The sequence below is a fragment of the Primulina tabacum genome, chromosome 10, assembly GCF_025594145.1.
Source record: "Primulina tabacum isolate GXHZ01 chromosome 10, ASM2559414v2, whole genome shotgun sequence".
Classification (NCBI taxonomy): domain Eukaryota; kingdom Viridiplantae; phylum Streptophyta; class Magnoliopsida; order Lamiales; family Gesneriaceae; genus Primulina; species Primulina tabacum.
Genome location: NC_134559.1, coordinates 1,592,866 through 1,606,382, shown reverse-complemented (window position 1 = coordinate 1,606,382; position 13,517 = coordinate 1,592,866). Strand labels below are relative to the sequence as shown.

Below are 13,517 nucleotides of genomic sequence, written 5' to 3'. Positions count from 1 at the left end.
ATGACAAGTGCTCATTGGTTTTAAAATTCTGATTCGTGGTATGAGTATGGTTTCGGTTTTGGTTGTGTTGTATGGATTATGGTTGGCTTCTAGCCCATAGCCATGGTTCCTACAACACTTCATCATGTCTAGATTGAGCCATGGTCGATTATAGGACCACTGGAAATTATACAAGACAGCAAGTTAGTGCAAAACATCACAGTACAGAATTTTGTGTTCTTGGGTTGGAGCTGTGATTTGTCCTAGGTATTTGCTTGGGTTGTGGTTGGCTTTTAGCCCTTAGCCATGGTCCAAGCCATGCCTTAGGATGTTGGTAAGAGTCTCTAGTTGGTGGTGCAAGCCACCATGGTCATTAGTTTCATAAATTGATCAAAACAACCTCATAGTTGCTGATGTAATTTCTGGTTTTTTTGACAGCAAGCTTCATCTTCGGTTTTGGAGGTGGTTTGAGTTCTTGGTTGGCTTTTAGCCCATGGCCTTGGACTGGACAGTACCTCAATGAGTTAGGAAAGTCATGTTTTTGACCGTTCGTGATTTGGTCAAGTTTAGAAGTCGTACGAGAATTTACGGTAAAAGGTGCCAAAATGACTCTCGAAAGAGTGTTTTATGTTTTTGAATTCCTTTCACCTAATTTTGTGTTTTACAGTTATTATGCATATTTTTCAGTATTTTTGGGGTATTTTTAATCATGGTTAAACGTCGGTTTAATGTTGGTTCGTATTGGTACAAAGCCATGGTTAAAAATCAAGTTGTTGGTCCGAATCGTCTCGTTTTTGGTTCTATTGTTAAAATTTTTGTCCAGTTAAGATTTATTGCATGTGTCACATATTAGAAGTAAGTCGCATCAAGCCTGGGAACGATTCAACTCATCCGGTAATAATAAGGTTATAATTATATTACGTGCATAAAAATATAAAATGTTTATTTTTGAGATATATGCTATATGTCTTGTGGCCACCTTATGCTTATGGGTTTGGAAGTCGGTAGGCGCAACCGAGGACCTCTCCGCCCGCCGGTTTATGATTATGTATGGGTACGGACATCCAGTCCAAGGGCTGTGATTGATCTCTACCGCCCAGTATACTGTGGTTTAGTCTGATCAGGCGCTTACGCTATGTTATGGGCCACTAGCTTAGAAACATTATCTCTACCAGAAAATTATGATATATTATGATAGAGCTCTATTGAGCAAATCTTTTACGTATGATTTTTAGACATGCACGTAGTTATAATTATTCATGATATGATTTTTACCGTACGCTTTACGATACCATATTTTTGCGTTGCATGCGATTTTATGATATATTTACTTGTTATTCACGATATATACATGTTGAGTCTTTAGACTCACTAGACTTGATTGTTGTAGGTATTGATGAGGTCGGGACCGCGGACGGAGACCAGTGAGCGATCTTGGGACAGCAGTAGTAAACCCGAGGACCTCATGATTTAATTTATGCACTTTTTATTATTCAAACTCAGTTTTAATACGTTGGATTATTTTTAAGTTGATGTTTACGTTAAATTATTTTTAAATTGTTGGTTGAAAACAATATTTGCTTCCGCTGTTATTTTAAAGTTAAAATTATTTACATGTTTACTTTAATTAAATGGGACAAGATAATTATTTATTTAGAAAATTTTTAATAATTCCGCAAAATTTCGAATATGAAATACGGGCCTTTACACTCCCAATCTTACTTTACAATTTGTTCGAGTCTCAACCCGAGGATTGAGTGTCAAAAAATCTCTTTTGTCTTGTTTACGAACGCCCTCCTTGCAACAAACATATTTATACGAAGTTACAAAGCCAGTGTTCTTGTTTTTATTAAAATAATGTTTCCTAACTCCAAATCCATTTTTTCCACCATATTCAACCCAATACTTCCAAGTCTCATTTAAGCTGTCAAATTTCATACCAATCTTAGTTTTGAATTCAATATCTGAACCACAATCCATCAAGAAACCTGCTGATCAATTAGATTTTTGTCTTTATATATGAACAATATTACAAAACAAATCTTGGCTAAACTGAGCGTTTCTACAGATATGAAAAATCCAATTAACATATGCGTGAAAAATGGTGTGAAATAAATTTTAACATCTTATACAATTTTAATGTTTAAATAACAAATGAAACAATGTGAAATGGAGAGAATTTGATTCTGCGAATGATGGAGGATCCCAAGGAGAGGGACAGGAAATTTAGGGAGCGTTTGTATGATAGGAAAGACAAGTGCCAGAAAACTAAGGAAATGTGGAGCTTACCTCTGCGAACCTATGGCTTCTGGACCTTCGAGCGGCACAATGCTCAGATTTTCTGGGATTCTCAAATTAGCCACGTTCCAGGACGCAGAGAAACAAAGTGAAATGGAATGAAAAAAGAGGGAAATTTGGGCTCATGGGAAACAAAGTGAAATGGAGAAAAAAGAGATGGAAATTTGGGCTCATGTTTTTCCAAGCCCAATTGAAAAGTGAAAAAAACAGATCCTACGTCGTTTGAATGCACAGTACAGGGTGCTGTTGGACCATGCACAGCAGAGTATCTTCTCCCATCGTGAACAAGTTGATAAGAAAATGTATAACAGAATATGAATCACTCAGAGATTATAAAAGTTCGAATGGTGAAGCCTTCTATGTATTGAAACTCTAAGCAACCATTTCTAAAACAAACTTTGAATTGATTTCTAAAGAAAAAAACTCTTTATGCCTCCAGAAATTATAGATTTTAATGATTTAATGGTGATTTTTAAAAATATACTTCGGGCTCTCACAGAAATTGCTGCTTTCTGGGAGTGTATTAGCATTCAAGTGCTACTTGAGAATACGTCGGAAATATTTCTTTTACCTATTTAATCTTAATTATTTTAATTTAAAGTTAAAGCAGCTTATGATATGGATTATTGGGCCTAAATGTACTTTAAAAAGGGCGATGAGACCAGAGAGAAGAAAGCGTGGACGTAAAAGACGCGACTTCTTGAGACTAACAACAATGTGTATATAAACATAAAATAAAAAATAAAAAACAAGTTTGCGAAATTTTAAATGTATACTATAGCTAGTAATTTTTTTTGGTGAAGTCGTTTTTATAATTTCAGTATTGTCGTCCTTTACATTTTCATGGAAATATGAAAATAATATAAAGTAACTCAAAAAAAAAACAGACATTATTTATTTTGAGTTTTTAAATATAAATATAATATAAATCATAAAAATATCTCATAATAAAATAAAATATATTTTCGTTTATATAGAATCTTCCGATAATTTTATAATAGACAAAAGAATAACATGATGATTTTAAAATGGTCTGGGCCAGCAATCCGCTCAACTCAGCCCATACCAAAACACACTGATAAAAAGCCCAAGAATAAGAAGGAATCGAATCGAATCTAGCCTCATCCAACAAGGAATCTTATACGTATGGGGAGAGGTGCCAGCGCACACGCTACATAGTCGCCTTCAAAGAGCGATAAGGAGAGAAACCAGCGGAGAACCGATCGGCCCCCATATCCTCCATTCAATATACAATCCTCGAATTAGGACAAACCCCCTGTTCTTCCTGTACTTTATCCCCATTTTCCTATAGTTAGATATAATTTCAGGGGAAAAAAGTTCAATCACGGCTCTACTTGGATTCATCGGTTGCCACTTTGAAGCTTCAACTATTGAACGATATCAGAAAGGGGTGACTTTCAATTGTGCAGTGGACGACAAGCACAGGAACCCATCTCCTCACGGAGGCCGGGGTGCTCTGCCCTCGGAAGGCGGCTGTCCCTCTGATCTTCTCTTCCTCGCCGGCGGCGGCTGCGTTCTTTTTGTCGACGCCGGTTTAAACTAATTATAAAGCTGTCAATCTTCGTTTACTGTTGTTTTTTTTAATATTTCTTTCCCCTTACGGGATAAAGTTAGCAGTACAATGTTGACTATAAAGAGGGTGCCAACTTTGGTTTCAAACTATCAAGAGAATGCTCTATTGGAGGAGAACAAAAGCGTGACGCTGGGCTGCGGCCGCAATTGCGTCGGAAGATGCTGCTTGCCTGGTATTTTCTTGGGTTACATATCACTGTATTTATGCCATTATTTGATGATAATTTCTAGAGTTTTATTGAGCTAAATCAATTGTGTTGAGAGCCCAGCGAAATAAAATCAACAAAGGAACTTTTGACCTGCGTATATTTCTACGGTTGTGTGATGGTTTGCTCGTGTTCTTCGCTGAAAGGTTGCGAGGGTCATTGTTAACAAATCAAAGTAAAATGTGTTATTAGGACAGTATCTAGCATCTGGATTGATTTCTTGCTTTTGAAGAAGTAGCAAACAGCGAGGAAACCTCTTCATGATTCTGAGTTATGCTTGAATTCCTTGTTCACTTTCTTTTTCCTTTTCCAGTTTCTAAGTTACCCCTATACAAGTTCAAGAGTGATGAGCATGCCATAGTCGAGGAAGATAATTGTGAATTTTGCGACGGAGGAGTTCCTCAGATGTCCTTTTTAAACAATTTGTTGTTAGGACAGTGGGAGGATCGCATGAGTAGAGGACTTTTTAGGTACGATGTAACATCCTGTGAGTCAAAGGTCATTCCAGGAAAATATGGTTTTATTGCGCAGCTGAACGAGGGGCGTCATCTTAGGAAACGACCAACAGAATTTTGTATTGACAAGGTCATCCAACCCTTTGATGAGAGCAAATTTAATTTCACTAAAGTGGGGCAAGAGGAAGTGCTCTTTAGGTTTGAACCAAGCAACGGAAACAAATCTTACTACTGTGACAGTGCCTCGGCATCTAGCAAGGAAAGTTCACCCACAGTGGTTACGATAAATGTGAGCTGTTTGAACACATTACGGAAATTGGTATGCATTGATGTCACATATTTTGATTTAAATAATTTGTGCACTTGTTTTTCAGGTGAGCCCGATAGAGTATGGGCACGTACTTCTGATACCCCGCGTTCTTGATTGCATGCCCCAGAAAATTGACCCAAACAGCCTCCTGCTTGCTCTTTGCTTAGCTAGAGAAGCATCAGACCCCTCTTTTAGAGTGGGTTATAACAGTTTGGGTGCATTTGCCACAATCAATCACCTTCACTTTCAGGTGATTGAGCAGCATTCTGTTTTTGTCGAGGATCGCGTGTAATTTAGCTCTTAATAGCTCTTACCTTTTAGCCACTTAATGATCATTTCAATAGTCTATTGGTTGTAGGCATATTACTTATCAGTACCTTTCCCATTGGAAAGAGCACTGACTCGCACGATAATTAATGGTGAGGGATTGAATGAAGATGGAGTGATGGTTTCTGAGCTATTGGATTATCCCGTGCGAGGTTTTGTTTTTGAAGCTGGATGTAAATTGTGTGCATTGTCTGACGCCATTGCGAATTGTTGCTTTTACCTGCAGAATAACAACATTCCTTTCAATATACTGATTTCAGATTTTGGCCACAGGGTCTTTCTGCTACCTCAGGTGATTTTTCTAGTGAAATCATTTGCAATTTTCTAGTTGATTTGAAAGATATATACGTGTGATAAAGATACCACTCTTAAAGAAGTTCAGGCTAATTTTTGACTTTCTTAACCACCGCTTTTACGTGCTAAAAACTCTAGTGTAAGAATTGATATTCTTCACTTCTATGAATATCCAGTGTTATGCCCAGAAACAAGCACGGGGAGAAGTAAGCCACGAGCTTTTAGATACTCAAGTTAACCCTGCCGTTTGGGAAATGAGTGGGCATATTGTGCTGAAGCGCAGAAAGGATTTTGTTGAAGCATCAGAAGAATATGCATGGAAACTACTCTCTGAGGTTTCTCTACCAGATGACCAATTTCTTGAGGTGAAGGAGCATATTATCAAGGTAACCAGTCTGCTGTCCCAAGAAGAACAACAGGAGATTAACTTTGAGTCTACTTCACCAAAAGTTACCTCACATCTTCCTCAGGATTGCCTTGTCCTGTATTGAATTTCTTAAATTCTCTGCTTGGCTTGCTAAGTGTACGTAGTAGTAGTTAGTCGTGTCTTTACGCTCTAGTGCTCCCGTGTTTGATCCGTGGTTTGTTAAAGATTGTATGGACTGGGAAACGTATCCTTTTCTGAAAAAAATTTTCTTCTATGTCTGATACTGATTGTATTGTTTTGTGATGGCATATACGATACGTACCAACCTGATACTCGGCAGACAGATTCTTTAAACAAGTGTTTTGTGTTCTCTGCGCGCGCGTGCATTTATACTCATTTATTTTCGTATAAAGCCCAAGTTTCAGATATCAGTGCTATATTGACTCTAAAATAATTTGGAAATGAGTTGTGATTGTCCGGATTACCCTGAATTTGATCTCTACGAGGATGCCAAAATTGGATGGATCATGTATTGATACATATTCCAGGCTAGGTGAACAATGTTTCTTTGGTGGTTGCATTATTTAGCACGCGCGGAATAACAAAAATGGGATTGATTGTGTATTTTTTTCGAAATTAAGTTGAGTTAGCTTGAATTCATTTCAACACATTAAAAGTGAGCTAAAATCGTATTGTTCTCTCTAAAAATTGATATGTATCAATATTCTCTCGTCGTATTTAAGTTGAAAATAAAAATCTAAGCTCAAACCCAAAGTCAATATACTGAATCAAGACTGATTTATCGTTAAACTGGGCATAATTTACATACATGCTCGTATGGAAAGTGAAAACACGACTAAGTAAGCATTGCTAATCACGACGATCTTCCCATCATTCTTATGAATTCGTCGAAGTTAACACATCCATCACCGTCAACATCGACGGAGCCGATCATCCTCCGGCAATCCTTGATCGAGCACTTGTCTCCCAGGCTACGGAGAACAGTGTGCAGCTCACTCGCCGAGATCTTCCCATTCTTATCCTTGTCGTACAAGTCAAACGCCTCTTTGAGTTCCTTGTTGTTGTCCCCTCCTCCGCTGCAATGAAACGCTTTAAACTCATTGAAGTCGATGGATCCATCGCCGTCCGAGTCTAGCTCAGTCATCTCACGTGCCGCCTCGTCCGCTGGCGTGGCGGAGCCGAGGCTCTCGAGAATTGCGCCGAGTTCGTGTAGGGAGATTTTTCCGTCGCCGTTGGCGTCGTATTTGTTGAAAATATTCTGTAGTTGTTGGTGGGTAAGTGGAATCGCTTTCTCCATTGCTTTGTTGAGCCGTAGTTTTCTATGGGTATTTATAGGCAGGGGCGCAGGGCGGAGTGGATAACGTGGCTTGGTTTGATTTTTTTAAATTTAGCTTTTTCAGTTCAAAGGACCACAAAAATATAATAATTAATTAATAAGGCCAAACACACCTGACAGCTGTCCCATTATAATAATGTTGCGACGGTAAATCCTTTTGCTGGCCACGTGTCTAAGCCCAAGTGGCACGTAGATGTCATTTGTGTCATACATGCATGTACATATGAAGAGATCAATTACATGCTTTTATCGATGCTATTTTATTACACTTGTGGACGTGATAGTAACTACTTAAAAAGAACACCAAATTTTAAAAATTCGATAAAAGCCCGGGTGGCCCAATTTTTTTTGAAAAATTTTATAGGTAAATTTTGTATAATTTTAGAATAATATGATATTAGCCCGGGTATATCAATTTAAAATATTAAAAAATTATAGAGTTTAAAATTTTAGCCCGGACGGAGCCATATTTCTGGCTCCGCCACTGCTTTAGTCCATCAATAATAATAAAATATTATACACACACGCATCGCGTGTGCAGATTAACTAGTGTATATAATATGTATCAAATAAGTTCACATTCAAACACCTAAAATTCAATTATGTCCACACACACATAGTTTTCCACTCTTGGACGAAATATGAGGATGACCAATAAAATGTACATATTTTGCCGAGTTAAAAGCATGACCATATCCTTCACATTATATTCCAAACCTTACACACTATAATTTCATTCTCAACTTTCTAACCAACATATTTCCAACAACTTAGCTAGCTCGAAAATGGCAGAAGATCCGCAAGACGTAGCCGATCGTGAGAGAATTTTTAAGCGTTTTGATGCCAATGGTGACGGCAAAGTCTCATCCTCCGAGCTTGGAGACGTTCTGAAAACCCTTGGATCTGTGACTAACGAGGAAGTTCAGCGCATGATGGCGGAGATCGACACCGATGGAGATGGTTTCATTTCTTTTGAAGAATTCGCCGATTTTGCCAGGGCGAATAGGGGGCTCGTGAAAGATGTAGCCAAGTTATTCTAGTTCCTTTGCTGAATGGCTCGATCGTTTTCATGTTTAGTTATGCAGGTAGCTAAGATATGATATTGTACAATATCCATTTGATGTTTGCCATAGGTAAAATATATATGATATGCATGTATTAATTATCTATCTTTTTTATTATTTAAGCTATTACAACATAAAACATATACATATCATGCATCAATCAAAAGTTTATATAATGTCAAGAACAAATTAAATATATGTGATCTGTCAAATAAAAAATATGACAATCGTTACACATTAAATAAAATTAAAACTATATATGTTGTTATCACCATAAACTAAGTTAATCTACTTGAAGCACTTACACCTGTTAATTGAAAAAAGAACTCTTTCGACTCAACCGTGCGTTAGAAACTGATTATAGTTTAATATCTTATATAACAATATATTTGTTTAAAGTGATTAATATATATATTAATATTTTAACTACACACTTGCTTTTGCTTCAAAACTATGCTAAGTAAAGTTTTATGGTATATGATTTAAATTTTGTTAGAATGGATTAATACAAACCGGAATCAATAGCCGTAGATGATGAATAATTATTATCTAAAATAGTTCAGCAATAGTGGTGCACGTGCCCGAGTGATCAGGGATATAATCGAGTTGAATCATGTTTAGACGAGTTCGAATTTTATTTAATAAATATATTCATTATTTTGTTCAAGCTTTTATCTAATTAAAACGAATTTAATAATAAATTCATATTTTTTTAATTAAGTGTCACATGCGCACGCGCCCCAAAGTGACAAATAAACTCAAAATACTCGATTAATTTTGTCTTGTATATTTACTAAATTAAGTTAAATAAATTTAATCTGCCAACTTTCGGACACCTCACGCCCGAAATCTTGAGACATCAAAACACGTACTTGGTCGTATTTCCAATACGTGTCAATAGGACCAAAAGATTATTGTTAATATTCGTAAATCATGATCGATATATGGGCTTCAAGCTAAAAACGATTTTGCTATTTTAATGTTATCTTCGTAATGCGATACGTGATACCGTTAGGGAAAAAAAAAGTTGTACAAAACTTCAGAATTAAAAATCGAGAAAGGACAAATTAAAATAGTAAGGTGATCGACGTATTTGATTTGAAGATATTCGTTAGATTTGTAGAAAATTTCGAACTTATTTGAAATTCATTAAAACTATTATCGTTACATTGATATAAAATAAATCTTAAATTTATTTGAAGTTTATCGCTCCAAATAACTAAAAGATTTTCAATCAATCAGTCTAACCTGAATAATAATGTATATTTGTATTGAAGGGTTAAAAATTTATATACTCAATTCCTTGTATTTATTTGATTCAAATTATAACGTACGAATGATTTGAAATCTCGTATATTGCTCAAATATATATTTTTGTTCCAATTTCAATTTCAAATAAATTATCCGAAGTCCAACCTAAACTATTTAAAATCATTACATCCAAAAACAACTTCACGTCAACATTTTTAGGACCTAGATCACATCAAACAAAACAAGCTTTTTTGTTTTAAAAATTGATTAAATTCAACTAATATACTGATGACCCGCTACACCAATCTGAATCAAATAGTGAATAATAAATTTTGAGTAAATGAAACGAGATTAGGTCAATATATATTAATTTATGACATTAAAGAAACCCAACTTTAACTAGCCCGAAGCCGTTGAAAAAGCACGGATTTGAATCATCTACTGTGTTGAAAATACATCATTTAGTGTTGTGCACTTTTTATACGAGATGTTCACATGATCATCTAGTTTAATTTGACAACTTTTTAAATTTATCACATATAGTGTGATGTCCACAAGATGATCACGTGATCTCTCGTAAAAAATACACATCCCGTGGCCGTAGAGGATCCAAATCCAAAAAGCACCACCCAAATCTAACGAACCCTGCGACCGTTGCTTAACGCCTCCGCGCCATTTCTCAATGCCTACGTCTCCAAATCTCTCTCTCTCCAAAGCCCACAACAACTAGAAATAAATCAAACATGAGATCGGATGCTGGTTCTGAAACTGCCAATTCGTCATTGTCTTCTTCATCGTCATCCGCTGCCAATCAGGCTCTTCTCCTAGTTCAATCCGACTACCCGGATTTGCGACTGCAGGCGGCGAAGGAGATTCGAAGGTTGACGAAGACATCGCAGCGGTGCCGCCGTGTTTTATCTGGTGCAGTGGAGCCGCTTGTCGACATGCTCAGCTGTGACTCTGTTACGTGTTCAGAGATGCTTGAGGAAGGAGTGCAGAGGCCACAGCGCACGAGAAGTGCCCCTAGGAGATTAGTAGATTTTATATCAGAATAATTGTATATCAATTGTGGGAGAAGTGGATATCAATTGTGAGGTTAGGGTACAAAGCGTGAAATAAAATGTAGGAAGCAAAACACGTTTAAAACTTGGCTATTGTAAGTCAAAGTGAAAGGGACAATTGTCCCCATATAAATACAGGAAATAAATGAAAAGGGGCCAGCTCCCTCAATTCAATTCAATTCTTCCTTCCCTGACGTTCTATAACTTCTCTCTGAATTTCTCTTCTTCGTAGCTTACTTGCAGGCGGAGCTGTTCTACGAAGCGGTGCTCTAACATTGGTGCTCTCGTTGGCACTACATTGACGGATTCATATCGCGGTTGCAGTGGTACATCAGCAAAGCGATGGCGGAAGGAACGCGATTTGCTCGATTAGAGGAAACTCTTTCCAAACTCATTAATCTACAGGAATCTCAGGCTGATTTGATTGAAAAGCAACACACAAGCATTGATACCATCAATACTTCACTCAATGAGCTTGCGGTTGGCTTAAAAACGCTCGATGCGAAGGTGGAGCAGCAGTTGAGGCGCAACAACCACTCGGTTGGCCCGAGCTGGCCACCACCGCCTCAGTCAGTGAATAATATGAGTAGGTTCCAGAGTTCCGAGCTTCCGGCAGGGGCAAATAAAATGCGAATTGATTTTCCGAGATTTTCGGGTGATCATCCTTCGGCATGGGTCGCTCGCATCCAGAGGTACTTTGAATATTATAGAACTCCAGAATCTCAACGCTTAATTGTTGCATCATTTCATTTAGATGGGGATGCTTTGGATTGGTTCGATTGGATGAATCGGAATGAACTGATTCCTGGTTGGACTGAGTTTTTGAGTGCTATTATAAAACGGTTTGGACCATCGGAGTATGAAGATCATTTTGGGAAATTGAGCAAACTCACAGAATCCGGTTCCTTGGCTGAGTATCAACACCAATTCGAACAATTGGCCAATAATATTTTGGATGTACCCGAGCACGTGCTCATTAGTTGTTTTGTGTCCAGGCTACGACCAGAAACTCGCAAAGAAACACAAGTTTATCGGCCACGGTCACTAATTCAGGCTATGAGTTTGGCAATGTTGTATGAGGATAAATTTTCGGATAGTGCCAGCTTGCCAGTGCATTGGGGCGACAATTCAGTAAATTCAAAACAATCGTTGGCTATGGTAACTCCGAGTCGACCGCCGTTACTTCCTACTCCACCAGGGCCCAAGAAATCTTATCCTATGAAGCGCCTCACTCCAGCGGAAATGTTGGCAAGACGAGAGAAAGGTTTATGCTATAATTGTGACGAAAATTTTTTTCAAGGTCACAAATGTAAAGGACAATTTTTCTTATGCATTGTTCCTGAGGTTGATGTAGCGGAGGAAGCTAGTGGGGATGAAAGTTCGTTGGTATCTCCAGAGATGGGCAACTTACAAGATTGTCCAGAAATTAGTTTGCATGCATTGGTAGGACAACCTTGTCCTCGCACACTACGATTGACGGCTTTTATAAAGAAGGTGCAGGTACAAACTTTGATTGATGGCGGAAGCACTCATAATTTTATCCAGGAGCGCCTTGCTAGATTCTTGAAGCTTCCAATCATTCCTTCTCCGCATTTCTCGGTTATGATAGGCAATGGGCAATCTATGACGTGTCAAGGTTATTGCCCGAAGGTGACAATAGAATTGGATACGGTATCTTTTGTGATTGATCTCTACGTTATCCAAGTGCAAGGAGCTGAAATTGTTTTGGGGGGTGCAATGGCTTCAAGGATTGGGCAAATTTGCTATGGATTATTCACAACTTTATATGGAGTTTATGTACAATGGAAAGTTAGTGCAACTCCGGGGTCAGCCGTTGGTCCAGCTGGAAGAGCTCAATTCACATCAAATGCGGCGTTTGTCACAGACAGAGGGGATCGCTGGATGTTTCCAGCTGTTTGCATTGACAGGTTATTTACCCAATAACGATAAGGTACGTCCAAACTCAGGTTCTTTGGCAGCCCTCCTTGATCTGTATCAGGATGTGTTCATGGAACAACAATCCCTTCCCCCTCATCGCTCCATCAACCATTCCATCCATTTTCTCCCCAACACCAAACCAATAAATGTTAAGCCTTACCGTTATGCTCATTGCCAGAAATCTGAAATTGAAAGGCTGGTAACAGAAATGCTAACCAGTGGAATCATTCGCCATAGCCAAAGTCCATTTTCGTCCCCTGTTTTGCTTGTCAAAAAAAAAAGATGGTACGTGGCGTTTTTGTGTTGATTATCGGGCTCTCAACCATGTCACTGTTAAAGATAAGTTCCCGATACCCACTATTGATGAACTTCTTGATGAATTGCATGGTGCCACCATTTTTTCTAAACTGGACTTGAGAGCGGGTTATCATCAAATTCGAGTGAATCCTAATGATATTCCTAAAACCGCATTCCGTACTCAAGAGGGTCACTATGAATTTCTAGTGATGCCTTTTGGTCTTACCAACGCACCCGCCACATTCCAAGCTTCCATGAACCTTATTTTTAAACCATTTCTGCGTCAATTTGTCATCGTATTCTTTGATGACATCTTGGTTTATAGCCGATCACAAGACGAGCATCTTTCACATTTACAACAGATTCTCCAGTGCCTTAGAGAAATTTTTTTTTTTGCAAAACAATCCAAGTGTTCTTTTGCACAATCTTCCATTGATTACCTGGGACATATGGTGTCTGCCCAGGGAGTTCAACCTGATCCTACAAAAATTGAAGCTATTCGGTCATGGCCTGTTCCTAAAAATTTGAGAGCCTTAAGGGGTTTTTTGGGTTTATCAGGGTTCTATCGAAAATTTGTGAAGGGTTATGCTTCCATTGCGCATGCCCTCACGGAACTGCTAAAAAAAGACAGTTTTTGTTGGTCATCCACAGCCCAAGCTTCTTTCGACAACCTTAAACACGCTCTTAGCCATACACCTGTTCTTGCCTTACCCGATTTTT

General features: G+C 38.1%; 2 protein-coding genes across 2 annotated transcripts; one reads left to right on the top strand and one right to left on the bottom strand.

Moving 5' to 3' along the window:
• Positions 1–3,433: 3,433 nt before the first annotated feature.
• LOC142504762 (GDP-L-galactose phosphorylase 2-like) lies at positions 3,434–6,172 on the top strand. The gene is made up of 5 exons (XM_075617558.1): positions 3,434–4,043; positions 4,390–4,820; positions 4,906–5,091; positions 5,200–5,460; positions 5,639–6,172. Exons 1-5 carry the CDS (start codon positions 3,920–3,922, stop codon positions 5,951–5,953), a joined length of 1,317 nt encoding a protein of 438 aa, XP_075473673.1. The 5' UTR covers positions 3,434–3,919; the 3' UTR covers positions 5,954–6,172.
• A 436-nt stretch (positions 6,173–6,608) lies between these two features.
• LOC142505455 (putative calcium-binding protein CML18) lies at positions 6,609–7,150 on the bottom strand. The gene has a single exon (XM_075618437.1). It carries the CDS (start codon positions 7,145–7,147, stop codon positions 6,704–6,706), a length of 444 nt encoding a protein of 147 aa, XP_075474552.1. The 5' UTR covers positions 7,148–7,150; the 3' UTR covers positions 6,609–6,703.
• Between the last annotated feature and the right edge of the window lie 6,367 nt (positions 7,151–13,517).

What these genes read in the sequence shown, in the direction of transcription:
- LOC142504762 (XM_075617558.1), top strand. Translation starts at nt 3,920, where the DNA reads ATGTTGACTATAAAGAGGGTGCCAACTTTGGTTTCAAACTATCAAGAG. An exon ending in CCACAGTGGTTACGATAAAT is followed by an intron (nt 4,821 to 4,905) that starts GTGAGCTGTTTG and finishes CTTGTTTTTCAG; the next exon opens with GTGAGCCCGATAGAGTATGG. An exon ending in GGGTCTTTCTGCTACCTCAG is followed by an intron (nt 5,461 to 5,638) that starts GTGATTTTTCTA and finishes ATGAATATCCAG; the next exon opens with TGTTATGCCCAGAAACAAGC.
- LOC142505455 (XM_075618437.1), bottom strand. Translation starts at nt 7,147, where the DNA reads ATGGAGAAAGCGATTCCACTTACCCACCAACAACTACAGAATATTTTC.